The 16,030-nt window shown below is 53.2% G+C and overlaps 3 protein-coding genes across 3 annotated transcripts; 2 read left to right on the top strand and 1 right to left on the bottom strand.

Annotated features, from left to right (window-relative positions):
* Positions 1 to 543: 543 nt before the first annotated feature.
* On the top strand, positions 544 to 2,610 carry FSUBG_9686 (purine utilization positive regulator; the record flags this gene model as incomplete). The annotated part of the gene is made up of 5 exons (XM_036688225.1): positions 544 to 566; positions 625 to 803; positions 869 to 1,502; positions 1,556 to 2,125; positions 2,187 to 2,610. 5 exons carry the CDS (start codon positions 544 to 546, stop codon positions 2,608 to 2,610), a joined length of 1,830 nt encoding a protein of 609 aa, XP_036534819.1.
* Positions 2,611 to 3,119: 509 nt separating this feature from the next.
* FSUBG_9685 (uncharacterized protein) lies at positions 3,120 to 4,157 on the bottom strand (the record flags this gene model as incomplete). Its single annotated transcript, XM_036688224.1, has 1 exon — positions 3,120 to 4,157. The coding sequence occupies one exon, from the start codon at positions 4,155 to 4,157 to the stop codon at positions 3,120 to 3,122; it is 1,038 nt and encodes a 345-aa protein (XP_036534818.1).
* Positions 4,158 to 5,249: 1,092 nt separating this feature from the next.
* On the top strand, positions 5,250 to 15,791 carry FSUBG_9684 (pre-mRNA-splicing regulator WTAP; the record flags this gene model as incomplete). The annotated part of the gene is made up of 2 exons (XM_036688223.1): positions 5,250 to 5,515; positions 5,573 to 15,791. 2 exons carry the CDS (start codon positions 5,250 to 5,252, stop codon positions 15,789 to 15,791), a joined length of 10,485 nt encoding a protein of 3,494 aa, XP_036534817.1.
* Between the last annotated feature and the right edge of the window lie 239 nt (positions 15,792 to 16,030).

The following is a 16,030-nucleotide window of genomic DNA, read 5'->3' as shown; positions in this document are numbered from 1 at the left end:
TCCTTTGAAATGTCAATGTTTGCTCTGGAATAAGCGTGCTGACAACCTAACGAAGAAATTTAAAGTAAAAAAATTAAACATAGTAGTGAATTCTGATTTATATGACTTGAAATTCAATTACCAAGTTCTTTGATATGAATCTTAACATCCACCGGAATCTGTACATCTGTTGATGCTTGTCCCCAAATTGGCTTATCGCTCAATGCGGTATAACGCCGAGATAGCGCTCGGTTCGGTAGTTACATAATTCCGATCCGTTATAGCGTTGGCCAGGATGTCTCCACTATTTTCGGATGGATGCGAGACATTTTGACTTGGCCGTCATTCATCTACTTGAAGCAGAAACGGACAAAAGAATATTACTACCCTAGACGATAATGTTCCATGCTCTCAACTCTTCAACCTTCCGTTTCAAAGGCATGCAGTCGATGCCGGTCACGTAAAGTGAAAGTAGGTTCAGCTACAACGACCATTTGTGTCAGTCTTCAGTGGTCGGCTAACACCGAGGCTATAGTGTGATCTCAGAGTTCCTCAGTGTACAGCATGTGCACGACAGGACGAAGCATGTAACATCACGGACTGTGTCTCCTACCCATATACAGTAGTGAAAGCTCTCCAGGACAGGATCAATGATCTCGAAGCCAGACTGAGACTGGTCCCAACGCCCAATGAGACCGTTCCTGAACCAGAGCCAGAACCTGCGGACGTGAATCCGGAGCCCCGTGCTGATCTGCAGAAAGAGGCTGAAGAGGTGGGTTTCCTCACCACGGGAGGATCAGATCTGTACTCAGGTAGCAAGTATGGTAAGTGAAGATCGACCACGATGATCAATTTGAAGACCCTGCTGATCATTGATCTGCTGCTTCAGTCGGGAGCGCGGCCGGATCGACATTTGCGAGGATCTTCTTCAAGCAGCTTAATCTTGTTCCCTCGTGGGATTCCTCCAGCCAGGGAAGTGGTCTTGAACAGCCCCTGTGTGAAGCAACTGCAGCGCTCCCACCTCAGCCTATTGCAAGGGCTCTCCTCAACATCTACATCGCTAGGGTACACATTTGGTGGCCATTCTTACAGCTTCCGCATTTGAGAAGGGGCTTTCAGCGTATCTACGAGAGCCCCAGGCAGTGCAGTGGCCATGAGAAGTTTACTGTGTTTGCTATCCTAGCGCTAGCAAGCTGCCAACTGACCACGAAAGATGCCCAGTCTCCAGCGATGATGGACCTCAACGACTCCAATGCATATTTCCGGACCGCATTGCGCTTCTTCAATAACTTTAGTGACCACCCAAGGGATCTCTTCGGGATACAAGCAGTGCTTCTTCTGGCAATATGGATGCTAGACTCGTCTCACAGCAGCCACAATAACGATCTTTGGCAGGTTAGTCGGTACATCATGTCGGCCGCCATCGAAGCAGGACTCCACCGTCACAACAAAGACTGGGGCTTCACAGCTGAAGAATTGGAGATCCGGAATAGGACATGGTGGTGTGCATACAACCTGGAGCGGTTAGTTGTCTCGCCCGATCGAGAGTTCTGACTCGACTGACCTCGCGAACTAGACAAGTTGCGACCATGACAGGCCGAGTCTTATCCATTCGGGACCATGCAGTTCACACCATGTTACCCAATTCAGCCACATTCGATGCCCTTACACCCCTCGAGAGTTCCGTGGCCCCCGTTCTCCACAAACATAATGTTGAGGTTATTCGTCACATGATTACATTGCGGAGGATTGGCGGTCGTATCCTTGAGTCGATCTACATAGCGAGAGGGCCAAGCGGCACGGCTATGGACACTACATTCCAGCAGATTTGTGCGACCTCCGATCAGATACGGAGAGACCTTGAACTCTGGGAGCAGCAATTGGAGGCAATGGAACTGAAGCCATCTCGGGAGTACTCTGAGATGAAGATTGAGTACTGCCTTTTGCAGCTCCTACTACACAGGCCTTCGCCTACATTCATGGTACCATCACGGCAAATGGCGTCCTACTGCTCAAAGGCCGCATCAACTGCAATCAGTCACTGGTCCAAAATCGAAGGCGAATATGGCATTTCTGCTATTTGTCGATGTTTTAGACAATTACATGATATAATCCTTGTCGGACTAGCGGCTCTTTACTGCGACTGGTAAGCTGAACTAGTTAAACGAGCTGACCCCTGGAATGTGACTGACATGCTTATCCTGCAGGCAAGCAATGGCCCTACCACAGACTGGAGATGACGCCCCGAGGCCACATCGACATTTCAACGACACTGCAACTTGTCTAGACCTGATTGATCGAGGAGTTACTAATATGAGAGCTCCATATTTGGCAAAGTACAAAGATTTATTCCAGGCTGTGAGGAACAAAGTTTACGCCAAGACGATTTTCACCAGCATTAGTCCAGGGGCTATGAACTCGACCATTTCCCCTGGCACAATGTCACAAGGACTTATTTTTAATCCCAGCGACGATATAATGTTCTCGATGGGTGATGGGGTAGAAGCATATGTGAGTCAGGTGAATGAGTTCTTGGATGGTGGTGGATTCAATGTTGATGAGGCTCTTGATGCGTGGTATGATGCTTTGATGGGGGAGATACAAAATGGCGATGCCCAGATGATGGAGTGATGCTTCAGGGCAGAGGAAATGAAATAAAATAGACAATTATCGACTGCAAATGGATGAAATATTGGCATTAATAATATTGCTACAATTTTACGCAGCAACCAATAAATATGACAGTGTGGCTGATATTGACGTCGTCAGTGAGACAGTCGAGCCGTTATGTGTAGTTGACAGCTGACAAGAGAAGCTAGCACGTCGTTGGCGCCGTTGTAAACCCCTGTTCAGCTGGAAGAGCCTCCAAATGGAGCCCCCAAGCCGAAGCCGAGACATTGAACTTCAGCGGCTGAAACATTGGACCAATGGCGGGGGTTCAGAATGACTTTGGTCAACAAAACAAAGTGGATAAATTGATTAAGTAAAGATCACTAATAGATCGATCTCCCAGCCAGTCAATGCATGTCTTAGATGCATAGTTACAAAGGCACAGTTAAAATCTGAAGGCTCGATTATTATGAGAAGAGAAACCCCACATTCTGACTCGACATGACCCCTGATAACGTTTACCCTTCCGATTAGAGGTATAGAGGATACAAGACCATGGTAGCAAAGAGGACGGCCTTGATGACAACGGACTTGGTCACCTTAGCCTCGGGTGCGTGGCCAGTAACAACGACGGCGGACGGACTAGCGTCGTCAGAAGGAGATGCCGACTCCGATCCCGCTTCATCTCCGTCTCCGTGCCCGGCTTCATTACCCGCTGCAGTAGAGGCTCCGTTGGGCGCATCCACAGTAGTAGTGTGAGAACTAGCGTCCGCACCCCCGGGCGATTCGGGAACACCGGTATTCTTAGGGCCCTCGGGCGACTCGGCAGCGCCAGTACTCTTTGGGCCCTCGGGTAATTCGTCGCCTTTTCCAGCACCATCATGCTTGGAACCCGAGCCACCAGGGACCTGAGACGGTTTCTGGTCGTCGGGCAATTCAGGACCACCGCGAGAGATCCACGGGTACACGCTCTCAGCAGGGGAAACAGGCGCGACGGACTTGTGACTAACGGCCGTGACAACCGCAGTCAGAGTAGAGCCAGCCTTGGCGGCCCCACCGTGAGACCCCTGAGCAGCTGTGGCTGACTCGATAGGTAGAGTCAAAGTGGTGGTTACTGGGTGCTCGCCACAGACGTGGCAGATAACGGCTGTGGTGGTGAAGCCAGGAGGACACTCGGTGGGGGCAGGTCTCTGGCAGTGAGACGAGGCGCAGGGGGCGGTGATGGTATAAGTATGTACTCCTGGACCATTGGGGCCAAGGGTTGGGAGGGCAGTAGTGTAGATGAGTGAGCCGCCGCCTGTCACCTGACCATGGCCGGAGCCACCAGAGCCAGAGCCAGAGCCAGAGCCAGAGCTAGAGCCAGAGCTAGAGCCACCAGAACCACCAGAACCAGAGCCTGAGCCATGGGCTCCAATGGTAGAGGTAGGATGGATGCTCGTCATAGTGATAGGGGAAAGAGTGCTTGTCACAGTACAGTCTTCGGGGATCGAAGGCTGTCCTCGCCTGAAGGGCAACCAAGAGGCATGACTAACAGCGGGAAGGAGAAGAAGGAGCGGAGAGAACAACATGATTAACGAGTGAAGCGGTGATATGTGCGTTGGTATTTTTTCACCTCGAAAAGATGGTTGGAGTATTTATGTTTTTCGCTTTGGCATGTCTCCAACCAAGTCCAAATATCACGCATTGGTGAAGTGTTCACAACAACCATCACATCAAATCCGGCACGCGATCCCCTTCAAGTCTTGATCTAGCCCGCCCTTCAATGTAGAAGCAAAGTTAATCACATCGCTTACACCTCCAAGACTTGCTGGAATGTCCCCTGCATTGGCTTGTGACACTATCACGACTTCCAGTTCCGTGGGACTAAAGTGAAGATTCATGTCTCTCTGAACCAACTATCTGGATCGGGTCTGTACCTCGCCTATTCTAGACAATGATTGGAACTGCCAACGGGCATAAGCAGCTGAAAATCATAACCGGAAGGAGAAGGTCTGTCTCGGCAATGCCCTTCCTACCAACGGGGATCGTTGCACAAACTCTCCCTCAAGACCCATCCTATCCTATCAGACCCCCGTTATATCCACCTTTTCCCATATACAGATCCCGCGGGTAACGACTTTGTCTTAACTAGGGCAGAGTTAATAACTTATACTTCAGGGCCTCCCGAATCATCACCCACGAGTCAACCAGAAGGGCCCCCCTCAACACCATCCCAAGACCTTACGATGCCTAAAGCAGATAGAGGGATATTTGAAAAGGATAATATCATGACATTCAAGGAATTTGGTGGCGTTATGAAGCGAGAGAATAACGAATACGGTTGATTTATTCTCGCGATGGCTCCTAAAGGAGGTAAGCTGAAAATAACTTCACTTGAGAGGTCTACTATCTCTGCATTCCTGACGGTATGTCTTCACCCTTGCCCAGACGGATAGAGGATAATCCAACATTGCAAACCTTAGTTGCGGGCTTGAACATGCCATTCTTGCGATATGTTCGCTTTAGGGAACTCATTCGTGATGTTCTCCATCCCCTTTCTCAGAACCTTATCCATAAATATCAGAGTCTTCTGCAACTAGCAGTCTCGATATCAATCACCAACACTCTCTTTCTTCATATCTTTGTTACAACAGTCGTTTTGGGTGTCATTCGCTTCGACAATGCGTCTTCGTCGTTTCATCCCCAAGCTTCTGCTCCTGGGCTCAACTACCCATGGTCGACCTACAGAAGAGTGCCCTGATGGGGTTTCTATCGTCAAGGTCCAGCCTGAAGTTATCGTTGGGCTCCAGCCTGTCAGTATCAGTGCTGTCTTCACTAGCAATACAGTACTTACTATTGATGGGACTACGATTCCTATCACTGGCGCTCCTACTACCTTGGTCACTGCCTTCACTATCACCAAGACTTCGACTAGGTACATCACTGGGTAAGCGTATCCGTCCCTCTAGTCTTGGGGAAGACTAGTCTGATTACTTGCATTTAGTAACCCGGAACCGTACTTTACTGGTCCATATACGACCATCACTAGCAACAACCCCGGATCGAACCCCACTACGATCACCCGACCGCCCTCTGGCAATGATCACACCGGAACAGTGATCATAGTCAACCCATCGGGAGGTTCTGGTGGCTCTGGTGGCACACGCCCTGCCTTCACTGGCCCGTACACGACTATCACAAACAATGGACCTGCTGGAAGTCACCCAACCACTTTGACTCTTCCTCCTGGGGGCAATGACCCCAGCGGAACGGTTATCGTGGTCGTCCCCTCTGGTACTCAGAGCAAGACCTTCACGGGTCCATACACAACTATCACGGCTGATGGACCGGGATCTCAGGCTACCACTCTGACACTCCCTCCTTCTGGCACTGGTGGTGTTGGAACTGTCATCGTGATTGATCCAACGTCTCATGGTTCCAAGCCCTCTTCCACCAACTCAGGTAAGTCTCCGGCAACGACTCTCACTATTCTACCATCTGGTACGGATGGCACTGGCACTGTTATCGTTATTGGACCTACGACAACTTCCCCTGGACATGCTTCCTCTGGAGGCTCCGGTGTCCCCAACCCCAACTCTGTCACTTCGAAGGGTACCTTCACTGGTCCGTTCACCACTATTACTGGTATCAACACTGGTTCTACGGGTACAACCGTGACACTCCCCCCCTCTGGTACTGACTCCATCGGCACTGTCATTGTCTTGGAGCCTAGTACAAGTGCTCAGAAGACCACCTTCACAGGCCCTTTCACTACTATCACTGGAGTCAATACTGGTTCTGCTGGAACTACAGTTACACTTCCCCCCTCAGGCACTGACAGTATCGGCACGGTTATTGTCCTCGAGCCAAGCACGACTGCGCAGAGGACGACCTTTACAGTTCCCTTCACAGGTCCCTTCACCACGATCACCGGCGTCAATTCTGGCACCGCCGCTTCAACTGTTACCCTTCCCCCATCAGGCTCGGATCCTACCGGAACTGTCATTGTCCTTGAGCCCAGTGGAACATCAAAGCCAAGCACCTTCACTGGTCCCTTCACAACCATCACTGGAGTGAATACCGGCTCATCGGGAACGACTGTTACTCTTCCTCCTTCTGGTACAGGCTCTGTCGGTACTGTCATCGTCCTTGAACCTAGCACGACTGGACCGAGAAGCACATTCACTGGCCCTTTCACTACGATCACTGGTGTCAACACAGGCAGTCTGACTGCAACACTTACACTGGCCCCATCTGGCTCTGACCCGACCGGCACGGTTGTCATTCTAGAGCCTTCAGTCACTGCCCCTGCCTCTAGCTTCACTGGCCCTTTTACCACCATCACTGGAATCAACACTGGCACTGGTGTTGCAACTCTCACTCTGGCACCCTCTGGTACCGACTCAACTGGAACTGTTGTCATCCTTGAGCCTTCTTCCTCTGCCCCTTCAAGCACTTTCACTGGTCCCTTCACCACCATCACAGGAGCCGGCCCCATCCCGACGACCGTCACCCTTCCTCCTTCAGGTGGTGACCCAAGCGGCACCGTTATCGTGATTGGCCCTCCCTCAAGCACAACATTCACTGGTCCTTTCACTACGATCACTGGTGTCAACACTGGTACTGGTTCCTCGACCGTCACACTTCCACCTTCAGGCACCGATACGATTGGTACTGTCATTGTTCTGGAACCATCCACGACCAAGACCTTCACTGGGCCTTTCACGACAATCACTGGTGTTAACACAGGCACCGGCGCTTCTACTGTGACCTTGCCACCTTCTGGGACTGACTCGGTTGGTACTGTCATTGTGCTTGAGCCGTCAACGACCAAGACCTTTACAGGACCTTTCACCACTATAACTGGTGTCAATACAGGCACTGGTTCTTCCACAGTCACCCTGCCTCCTTCTGGTACCGACACTATCGGCACAGTTATTGTCTTAGAGCCTTCCACCACCAGGACTTTCACAGGACCATTCACTACCATCACTGGTGTGAATACTGGGACTGCAACTGGTGCCTCAACTGTGACACTTCCCCCCTCCGGCACTGACTCAGTCGGCACTGTCATTGTCCTCGAGCCTTCCACCCGCACAACGTTCACTGGTCCTTTCACGACCATCACTGGGGTCAACACAGGCACTGGATCTTCCACCGTCACGTTGCCTCCTTCTGGCACCGATACCATCGGTACAGTCATCGTGCTCGAGCCTTCTACCAGCGCCAGCGCCAATGGGCCTTTCACCGGACCGTTCACCACTATCACGGGTGTCAACACCGGAACTGCAACTGGTGCTTCTACCATTACCCTACCTCCTTCTGGCACGGACACCATTGGTACAGTCATTGTACTAGAGCCTTCCACTCGTACAACCTTCACTGGTCCTTTTACAACGATAACCGGGGTCAATACTGGCACAGCGACTGGCGCTTCCACATTGACCCTCCCTCCTAGTGGTACAGATACAGTCGGCACAGTCATCATCCTAGAGCCTTCCACTTCTGCAGTCCCAACAACCTTTACAGGCCCCTTCACTACCATTACAGGCGTCAACACTGGAACTGCAACTAGCCCTTCCACTTTGACCCTGCCTCCTTCTGGCACAGATACAGTGGGCACGGTTATCGTCTTGGAGCCTTCAACTTCAGCGGCAGCCACCACGTTCACTGGACCCTTCACCACTATCACCGGTGTAAACACTGGAACTGCAACTAGCCCCGCTACTCTGACTCTCCCGCCGTCGGGTACGGATACTGTTGGTACAGTCATTGTCTTGGAACCCTCGACTTCATCTCCAGCTTTCACTGGCCCTTATACTACCATCACAGGTGTCAACACTGGTACTGCGACTGGGGCTGCCACAGTCACTTTGCCGCCTTCTGGTACAGATACAATCGGCACCGTGATTGTCCTGGAGCCATCTACAGCTGCTACCCCAACCACATTTACAGGCCCATTTACCACTATCACCGGAGTAAACACAGGCACAGCTACGGGAGCCCAGACCGTCACCTTACCACCCTCTGGAACCGACACGATTGGTACCGTTATTGTGTTGGAGCCCTCAACTTCAGCTCCTGCTTTCACCGGACCCTTCACTACCATTACTGGTGTGAACACAGGTACTGCGACTGGAGCCTCAACCATCACACTTCCTCCATCTGGAACAGATACCATCGGCACAATCATTGTGTTGGAACCTTCAACATCAGCACCTGCGTCAACATTCACTGGTCCATTCACCACTATAACTGGTGTCAGCCCAGGGACCGCCACAGGGCCCTCAACAGTCACTCTCCCACCGTCAGGGACAGATACTATTGGAACCGTCATCGTGCTCGAGCCATCAACATCAGCCTCGGCTTCGTCGTTCACAGGTCCTTTCACCACCATCACTGGCATCAACACAGGCACAGGCACAGGAGTATCTACCATCACTCTGCCCCCAACAGGAACTGACACCATCGGAACTGTCATTGTTCTTGAGCCTTCAACTTCAGCTCCTGCCTCGACTTTCACTGGACCTTTCACCACTATCACTGGCGTCAACACAGGCACCGCTACTGGTACCTCTACCTTGACACTTCCACCGTCAGGCACAGATACTATCGGCACAGTCATCATCCTCGAGCCCTCAACTTCGTCACCTAGTTCTACCTTCACTGGTCCTTACACCACCATCACAGGCAGTGGACCCATTGAAACAAGCATAACTCTGGCACCATCTGGAACAGATCCTGTCGGTACCGTGATCGTGATTGAGCCCACGCCTGCTTCAACTGTATCCCCTGGAGCCACCGGAACTAGCGAGGGCTCAGGTGTTTCATCAACCTCTGATGGTTCTCAAGGTGAGTCAACGTCTTCCCTTGGAAGCTCCGACTCTGGCGCTTCAAGCACTTCCGGTTCCCCCTCCCAGCAAAGTTCAGATGTTTTTTCTTCCCAATCTTCTACCTCTGGTTCCTTCACCGATGTGAACTCTGGCTCTGCGAGCGGCACTTCCAGTGGCTCTGTAGTATCTTCAACTGGAGTTTCATCAGGTGATCTGTCAGCTTCTGTTACTGGTAGCTCTGAGTCCGCCTTCAGTACCTCTAGTCCCACATCCCAGGAGAGTTCAGGTGCCTTCTCTTCTGAATCCTCACTGTCGGATACCCTCACCAACGGTGGCACCGTGGGTACTGAGTTTTTAAGCACTACCTTTACTGGCACCGACGGATCATTGACGACCGCCGCCTCAGGCGCATCGCCAACCTCTGACTCTCAGAGTCAAGAGACGTCTGGTGCTGGAGGCCCGGGTACTTCTGGTACGGCATCCCAACAGAGCTCAGACCCTTCCGGTTCCTTTACCAACGGCAATACTGTTAGCACTGACACTGGCCTTGGCGAGTCTACTGGTTCTCCATCAGGTGCTTTATCAACCTCTGGTACCGGTAGCGAGTCGGCCTCTGCTCCGGGAAGCTCTGTTGGAACTTCAAGCACCTCTGGCGCCGTGTCACAACAGGGTTCTGATACCTCGTCAGTCCCAGCGACAGAGACTGGTGGTAACACGGCTGGCCCCGGCCCCGCGAGCACCACTTCTGGCGGTGCTCAAGCATCATCAACTGGGATGTCTTCTGGAGCTGTGTCCTCTAACTTCGGTTCAGAGACGTCTTCATTTGGATCAGGTACTGCATCTGAGACTGACACTAGTGGCAACACTGGCGGTCCTGGTTCGGGAAGTACCAGTTCTGGTGACTCTGAAATAACCTCCACTGAGGTTCTTTCAGGAGCTTCATCCTCTGGAATTGGACCGGAGGCGACTTCAGCCCCATCCGGTGCATCTTCGGATACCATTACCAATGGCAACACTGGCGGCTCTGAGTCTACTAGCACCTCTAATGACTCTGGCGAATCCTCAATGGGACTTTCCACTGTTGCCACATCTGGAACTGGCGTAGAGACATCTTCAGAAGGATCGGGTGCTTCTTCAACTCTCGGTTCGGAGACCAGTGGTAACCCTGGTGCCTCTGGATCTGCAAGCACGACATCTGGCGGTTCTGAAGGATCATCTACCGGACTTCCTTCGGGGGCTTCATCCTCTTTGTCTGGCTCATGGACATCTCCAATTTCATCAGGGTTTTCTTCAGATACTGCAACCAACACTAACACCGTTGCGCCAGGATCTGGAAGCACTACTTCGGGCGGCTTTGAAGTATCCTCCACTGAAGCTCCCTCAGCTTCGTCCTCTGGATCTGGTTCAGAGTCTAGCTTGGTTCAATCAGGCGCTTCCTCAGATACGGTGACCGATGGGAACACTGGCGGCCCTGAGACTGCAAGCAGTACCTCTGACGGCTCTGGCGGAGCTTCAACAGGAGTCCCCACTGGTGCCACCTCTGGCCCTGGTGCTGAGTCTTCCGGACCCGAGACCTCTGGAGCCGGATCAGGCACTTCTTCGGGTTCTCCTTCAGAGACTAGTGGTAACACTGGCGTTTCTGGTACCCCTGGGCCTGGTACCGAAAGTAGCACCTCAGCTGCCTCTGGAGGATCCTCGACAGGAGTTCCCACTGAAGCTGCATCCTCTAGCTCTGGCGCTGGAACCTCTGGCACTGAGACTTCGGGGGCTGCATCAGATACTTCTTTGGCTTCAGTCTCGGAGACAGGTGGCAATACCGGCGCTGCAAGCGGCACCTCTGATGTATCTCCAACGGGTACTTCTACCGGTGAGACATCATCTGGCTCTGGCTCTGAAACATCTTCAGCGGATACTGGTGGTTCCTCTGCTTCGCTTACGGAGACTGACAACACTGATACCGCAGGCACTGCAAGCAGCACCTCGGGTCCCTCTGGAGGATCCACGACAGGAGTTCCCACTGGTCAGACATCATCTGGGTCTGGTACCGAGACATCTGGAGCCAATTCAGGTGCTTCGTCTGCTTCACTTACAGAGATCGGCAATACTGGTGCCCCTACCTCTACAAGCACTAGCGGCTCTGACGAATCTTCAACTGGTGTTCTTTCTGTTGGTGCTACATCCTCTGACAACACCGGCTCTGAGACCTCTTCAGAAGGATCAGGTGCTTCTTCAACCGCTGGAGAGGAGTCAGGTACTGGTGCCCCAGCTTCTACAGCTGGTACGTCTGAGGGCTCTGAAGGCTCTTCGACAGGAATTCCCACTGTCGCTACTTCATCTGGTTCTGGCTTAGAGACCTCGGGCGCTTCCTCGACAATTGCTGAGGAGTCAAGTACCGGTGCCCTTGCCTCTACCGCAACTGCCTCTAGCGATTCCGAAGAATCTTCAACTGGAGCCCCCTCCGGTGCTGCATCATCTGACTCTGGTTCTGAGACCACCCCAGCTGGATCAGTTGCTTCTTCTTCGACTGCTGTCGAGGAGTCAGGCAATACCGGTACCCTCGTTTCGACTACCAGTGCATCTGAAGGCTCTGAAGGATCTTCAACTGGAGTTCCCTCTGGAGCCTCTTCATCAGAGCTCGGCCCGGAGACTTCATCAGCTGGATCTGAGGTCTCATCTGGAAGCTCTGGTACCTCTGAGCCTACTGCCGCCACTTCATCTTCTGGACCGGGTGCATCTTCTTCGGTTTCAGCTACACAGACTGACAGCACTGGTGCCCCTGTCTCTACCAGTGGTACCTCTATCGACTCAGAAGGTTCTTCTACTGGACTTGCAACTCAAGCTTCATCTAGTTCTGATGTAGAGACTGCCTCAACTGGCTCTGGCTCAGAGACAACCTCCACTGGACTCGGTACAGAGACCACTTCAACTGGGTCCGGTGCCTCTACCGGAACTGCCACTGAGGCTTCCACTGGTTCAGGCTCAGAGACCGCCTCAACTGGATTCGAGGCCACTTCAGATAGCACCACTGGACCTACCTTCATGACTTTCACCTCATCGGGATTCATTACACAAATCTCTAGTTTATCGTCGTCCTCTGAAGAGATCACTGACATTTCATCAGGCCCTGACACCTCTACTGGTTCTAGTTCTCCTGCCACCGGCGCCTCTTCAACTTCTGACTCAGACGCTGCTACTACCTCATCGGGAGCTGGAATAGAGACTTCTGGTTCTACTGGCTCCGCTGGAGAGCCTTCGAACACTTCATCAGGATCCGAGGGCTCCTCCACTTCCGGTTTTCCCTCCGAGAGCTCCAACACCTCCGCCGGCCCAGGAGAGTCTTCTGACACTTCTGGTGTCCCCGCAGAGACCTCTTCCGGTCCCGCTTCTGAGACCACTGGTGCTTCGTCTTCTGGTTCAGGTGCCGCCACTACGTCATCAGGACCTGATGCTTCTTCTACTTCTGGTCCTCCTTCTGAGAGCTCCAACACATCTGCTCCCCCTGCTGAGTCCTCGTCTGATGCCGGTGAGTCTTCCGGTACCTCAGGTATCCCCTCAGAGACTCCTTCAGGCTCTGGTTCCGAGAGCACTTCAGTGTCTGCCACTTCTGGGGCCGGTGGAGAGTCTTCGGCGGCTTCTTCATCTGGACCTGAGTCAACTTCCGATGGATCTTCTGCTACAACCGACGATGGCTCGGGCACTTCTAGCACTGCGGCTACCACTGGTGGATCCTCTGGAGCTTCATCTGCTTCGCCTGAGTCCTCTTCTGCCGCGTCCTCAGAACCCACTGAGACGTCTGGCACTTCTGCGGGCTCTGGGGAGTCCTCTGCGGCCACATCGGGTGTTATTTCTGAGACTTCCAGTGGCGCTGGCGTGAACACTTCTTCCGACGATGGTGCCTCTTCTGAACCTGCTACCTCCGGTGCCCCTGAGACTTCCTCAGGTGCTGCTGCTAGCTCAGGCGCTTCCAGTGAATCTTCCGCTAGCCCCACGTCTGCAGCATCCGAGCAGTCTTCTGCTACGTCGGAGGGCTCTTCTGAGACCTCCAGTGGTGATTCCGCCAATAGCTCTTCAGATGCTGGTGCCTCCTCAACCACCGGAGCTGAAGCTACTACATCGCCTGGTGCTGAGTCCTCGGCGACTTCGAATGTTCCTGCGGAGACTTCCAGTGACGCTGCCTCTTCCGGCGTTGCTACCTCTGACGTTCCCGAGACTTCCTCAGGTGCCTCAACCAGTGACTCTCCCGCCAGCTCCACTTCTGCGCCATCTGACGGATCCTCTGCTACATCGGATGTCCCTGCGCAAACCTCTAGTGATGCTGGCGCTGGTAGCTCCTCAGATACCGGTGCCTCGTCTACCGCTGAAGCTGAAACTTCATCTGCACCGGCTGGCGAGACTACATCAGATGCCCCTGCTGAGACCTCTAGTGATACTGGTGCCAGTAGCTCTTCAGATGCCGGCGCCTCGTCTACCTCTGATGCTTCACCAACTTCGTCGGCCGACACTGAGTCCTCATCTGCCCCGGCTGAAGAGTCTTCGTCTACAGCTGATGTACCTGCGGAGACCTCAAGCGACGCTGGCTCCTCTGCTGCTGCAACCTCCTCCGATGTACCTGAGTCATCCTCATCCGATGCTGAGCCTACCAGCACTTCCGATGACTCTGGTGCCAGTGCCACTTCTGCTTCCGCAACATCGAATGTACTCGAGACCTCTTCCGAGGTCCCCGCAGAGACTTCCAGCGATGCTGGTGCCAACAGCTCCTCTGCTCCTGCTACCTCTTCTGATGTGGCCGAGACTTCTTCAGCTGACATCGAGCCTACCAGCAGCTCTGATGCTGCCGCTAGTACCGCTTCCTCAGCCGCCGAGGAGTCGTCATCGCCAGCTACCTCGGATGCCGCCGTGACCTCTTCCGATGTACCCGCTGAGACCTCCTCTGACGCTCCTGTTGAGACTTCCAGTGATTCTGGTGCGAACAGCTCCTCGGACTCTGCGCCTGCTACATCTTCTGACGCAGCTGAGACGTCTTCAGCGGACACCCAACCTACCAGCAGCTCGGATGCTGCCGCTAGCACCACTTCCTCACCCTCTGAGGAGTCTTCGTCACCGGCTACCTCAGATGCTTCCGAGATCTCCTCGGAAACGCCCGCTGCGACGTCCAGTGATGTTCCTGCCATCAGCTCCTCTGAAGAAGCTAGTTCATCCGCACCTGCGACATCCTCTGAAGCACCCGCTGAGACCTCTTCCGTTGCTCCTGTTGAGACTTCCAGTGATGTTCCAGCCACCTCTTCAGCGCCCGCCGCGACATCTACTCCCGAGTCCTCTTCCGCTGCCCCCGAGACCAGCGCCGAGCCGACCTCATCAGCTGCAGAGACATCTGCTGAGCCTGTTACAACCGAAGCCCCAACCTCCGCCAGCCCAACCACTCCCGAGCCCCAGACCTCGTCTGCAACTGAGTGTATCCCTTCGCCAAACGTTTCGGGCTCTTGCGCCGTGGCTCTTCCCGCTGCCTGTTCACAACTCGAGACTACCAGCGGCCTAGCTCTTATTCCCGTCCTCACTGTCTGTACTGTTGCCCTCGGTCCCTATGCCGTTGGTAACGTTGCCTCCTGTCTCGCCACCACCCCGATCGTTGGCACTTCTGGTTTGAGTATCTTCAACTGTGTCCTTGATGCCTTGGAGGAGCGTTGCATCACAACTCTTCCCGACGCTTGTACAGATCTGGCAACTTCCAATGGTCTTGAACTTGTTGCCGATGTCGCTGTTTGTGCTGTTGCTCTCGGTCCCTTTGCCGCTGGAAGTGCTGCTACATGTCTCTCCACTGGTGACATCACTGGCAGCACAACAGGTACTAGCATCGTTGAGTGTCTCGAGATTGCTTTTGGTCTTGCGTCTGGCTCAAGTACCGTTACTGGCCTTCCCTTCTGTGATGAGCCTACAACTACGCCCACACCAACGCCTACGCCAACCCCTCAGCCGGCCTGCTTCGAACTACCTGAAGACTGCGCGTTCCTTGGCACCTTGACTGGTTCCGTCGCTATTGCTATATCCGCTCCAGCTTGTAGAACAGCACTCGGCAATTACAACACAGGAGCCGTGGCGTCTTGCACTACCTCCGGTATCGGTCTCTTCACCTCCGGCTCGGTTGTCGTTAACTGTCTCAACAATGCCCTCTCCGGGACGTGTATCTCTACACTCCCGACGGCTTGTTCGAGCCTGGCTGGGCAGAATTCCGTTCAACTTGCCTTGAACCTTGGTGCTTGCGACAGTGCCCTTGGGCCATTCGGAGAGGGAGCAGCGGAAGATTGCTTGAGCGTTCTGCAGGGTAGTGGCGACGCTGTTGTGAGCTGTCTCAACAATGCGCTTTTCTTTCCCACTACGGCTGCGGCACTGTAAATGGTAACTCCTAGTATGGTTGGGGGGGAGACAGCAGAGTGTTTTTGTGAGGAACTTTTATTTTTGTAATCTTTTCCTTGCGTAAATTGATGGATCTTGGGCAGTCTCAGTGTCATTCTAATAACTGTGGCGATGGTGATTACAGGGCTAGTACACCCCGGAGTGCACAATGACTTCTGGCGTTGAATTGAGGTGTTAAAAATACTTAGTCTAAGATCCTCTAAAATTATATTAAATTA

The sequence above is a fragment of the Fusarium subglutinans genome (genome assembly GCF_013396075.1).
Source record: "Fusarium subglutinans strain NRRL 66333 chromosome Unknown NRRL66333_c0000153, whole genome shotgun sequence".
Lineage (NCBI taxonomy): Eukaryota > Fungi > Ascomycota > Sordariomycetes > Hypocreales > Nectriaceae > Fusarium > Fusarium subglutinans.
Note: the sequence above shows the minus strand (reverse complement) of the source record. Positions and strands in the feature narration are given on the sequence as shown.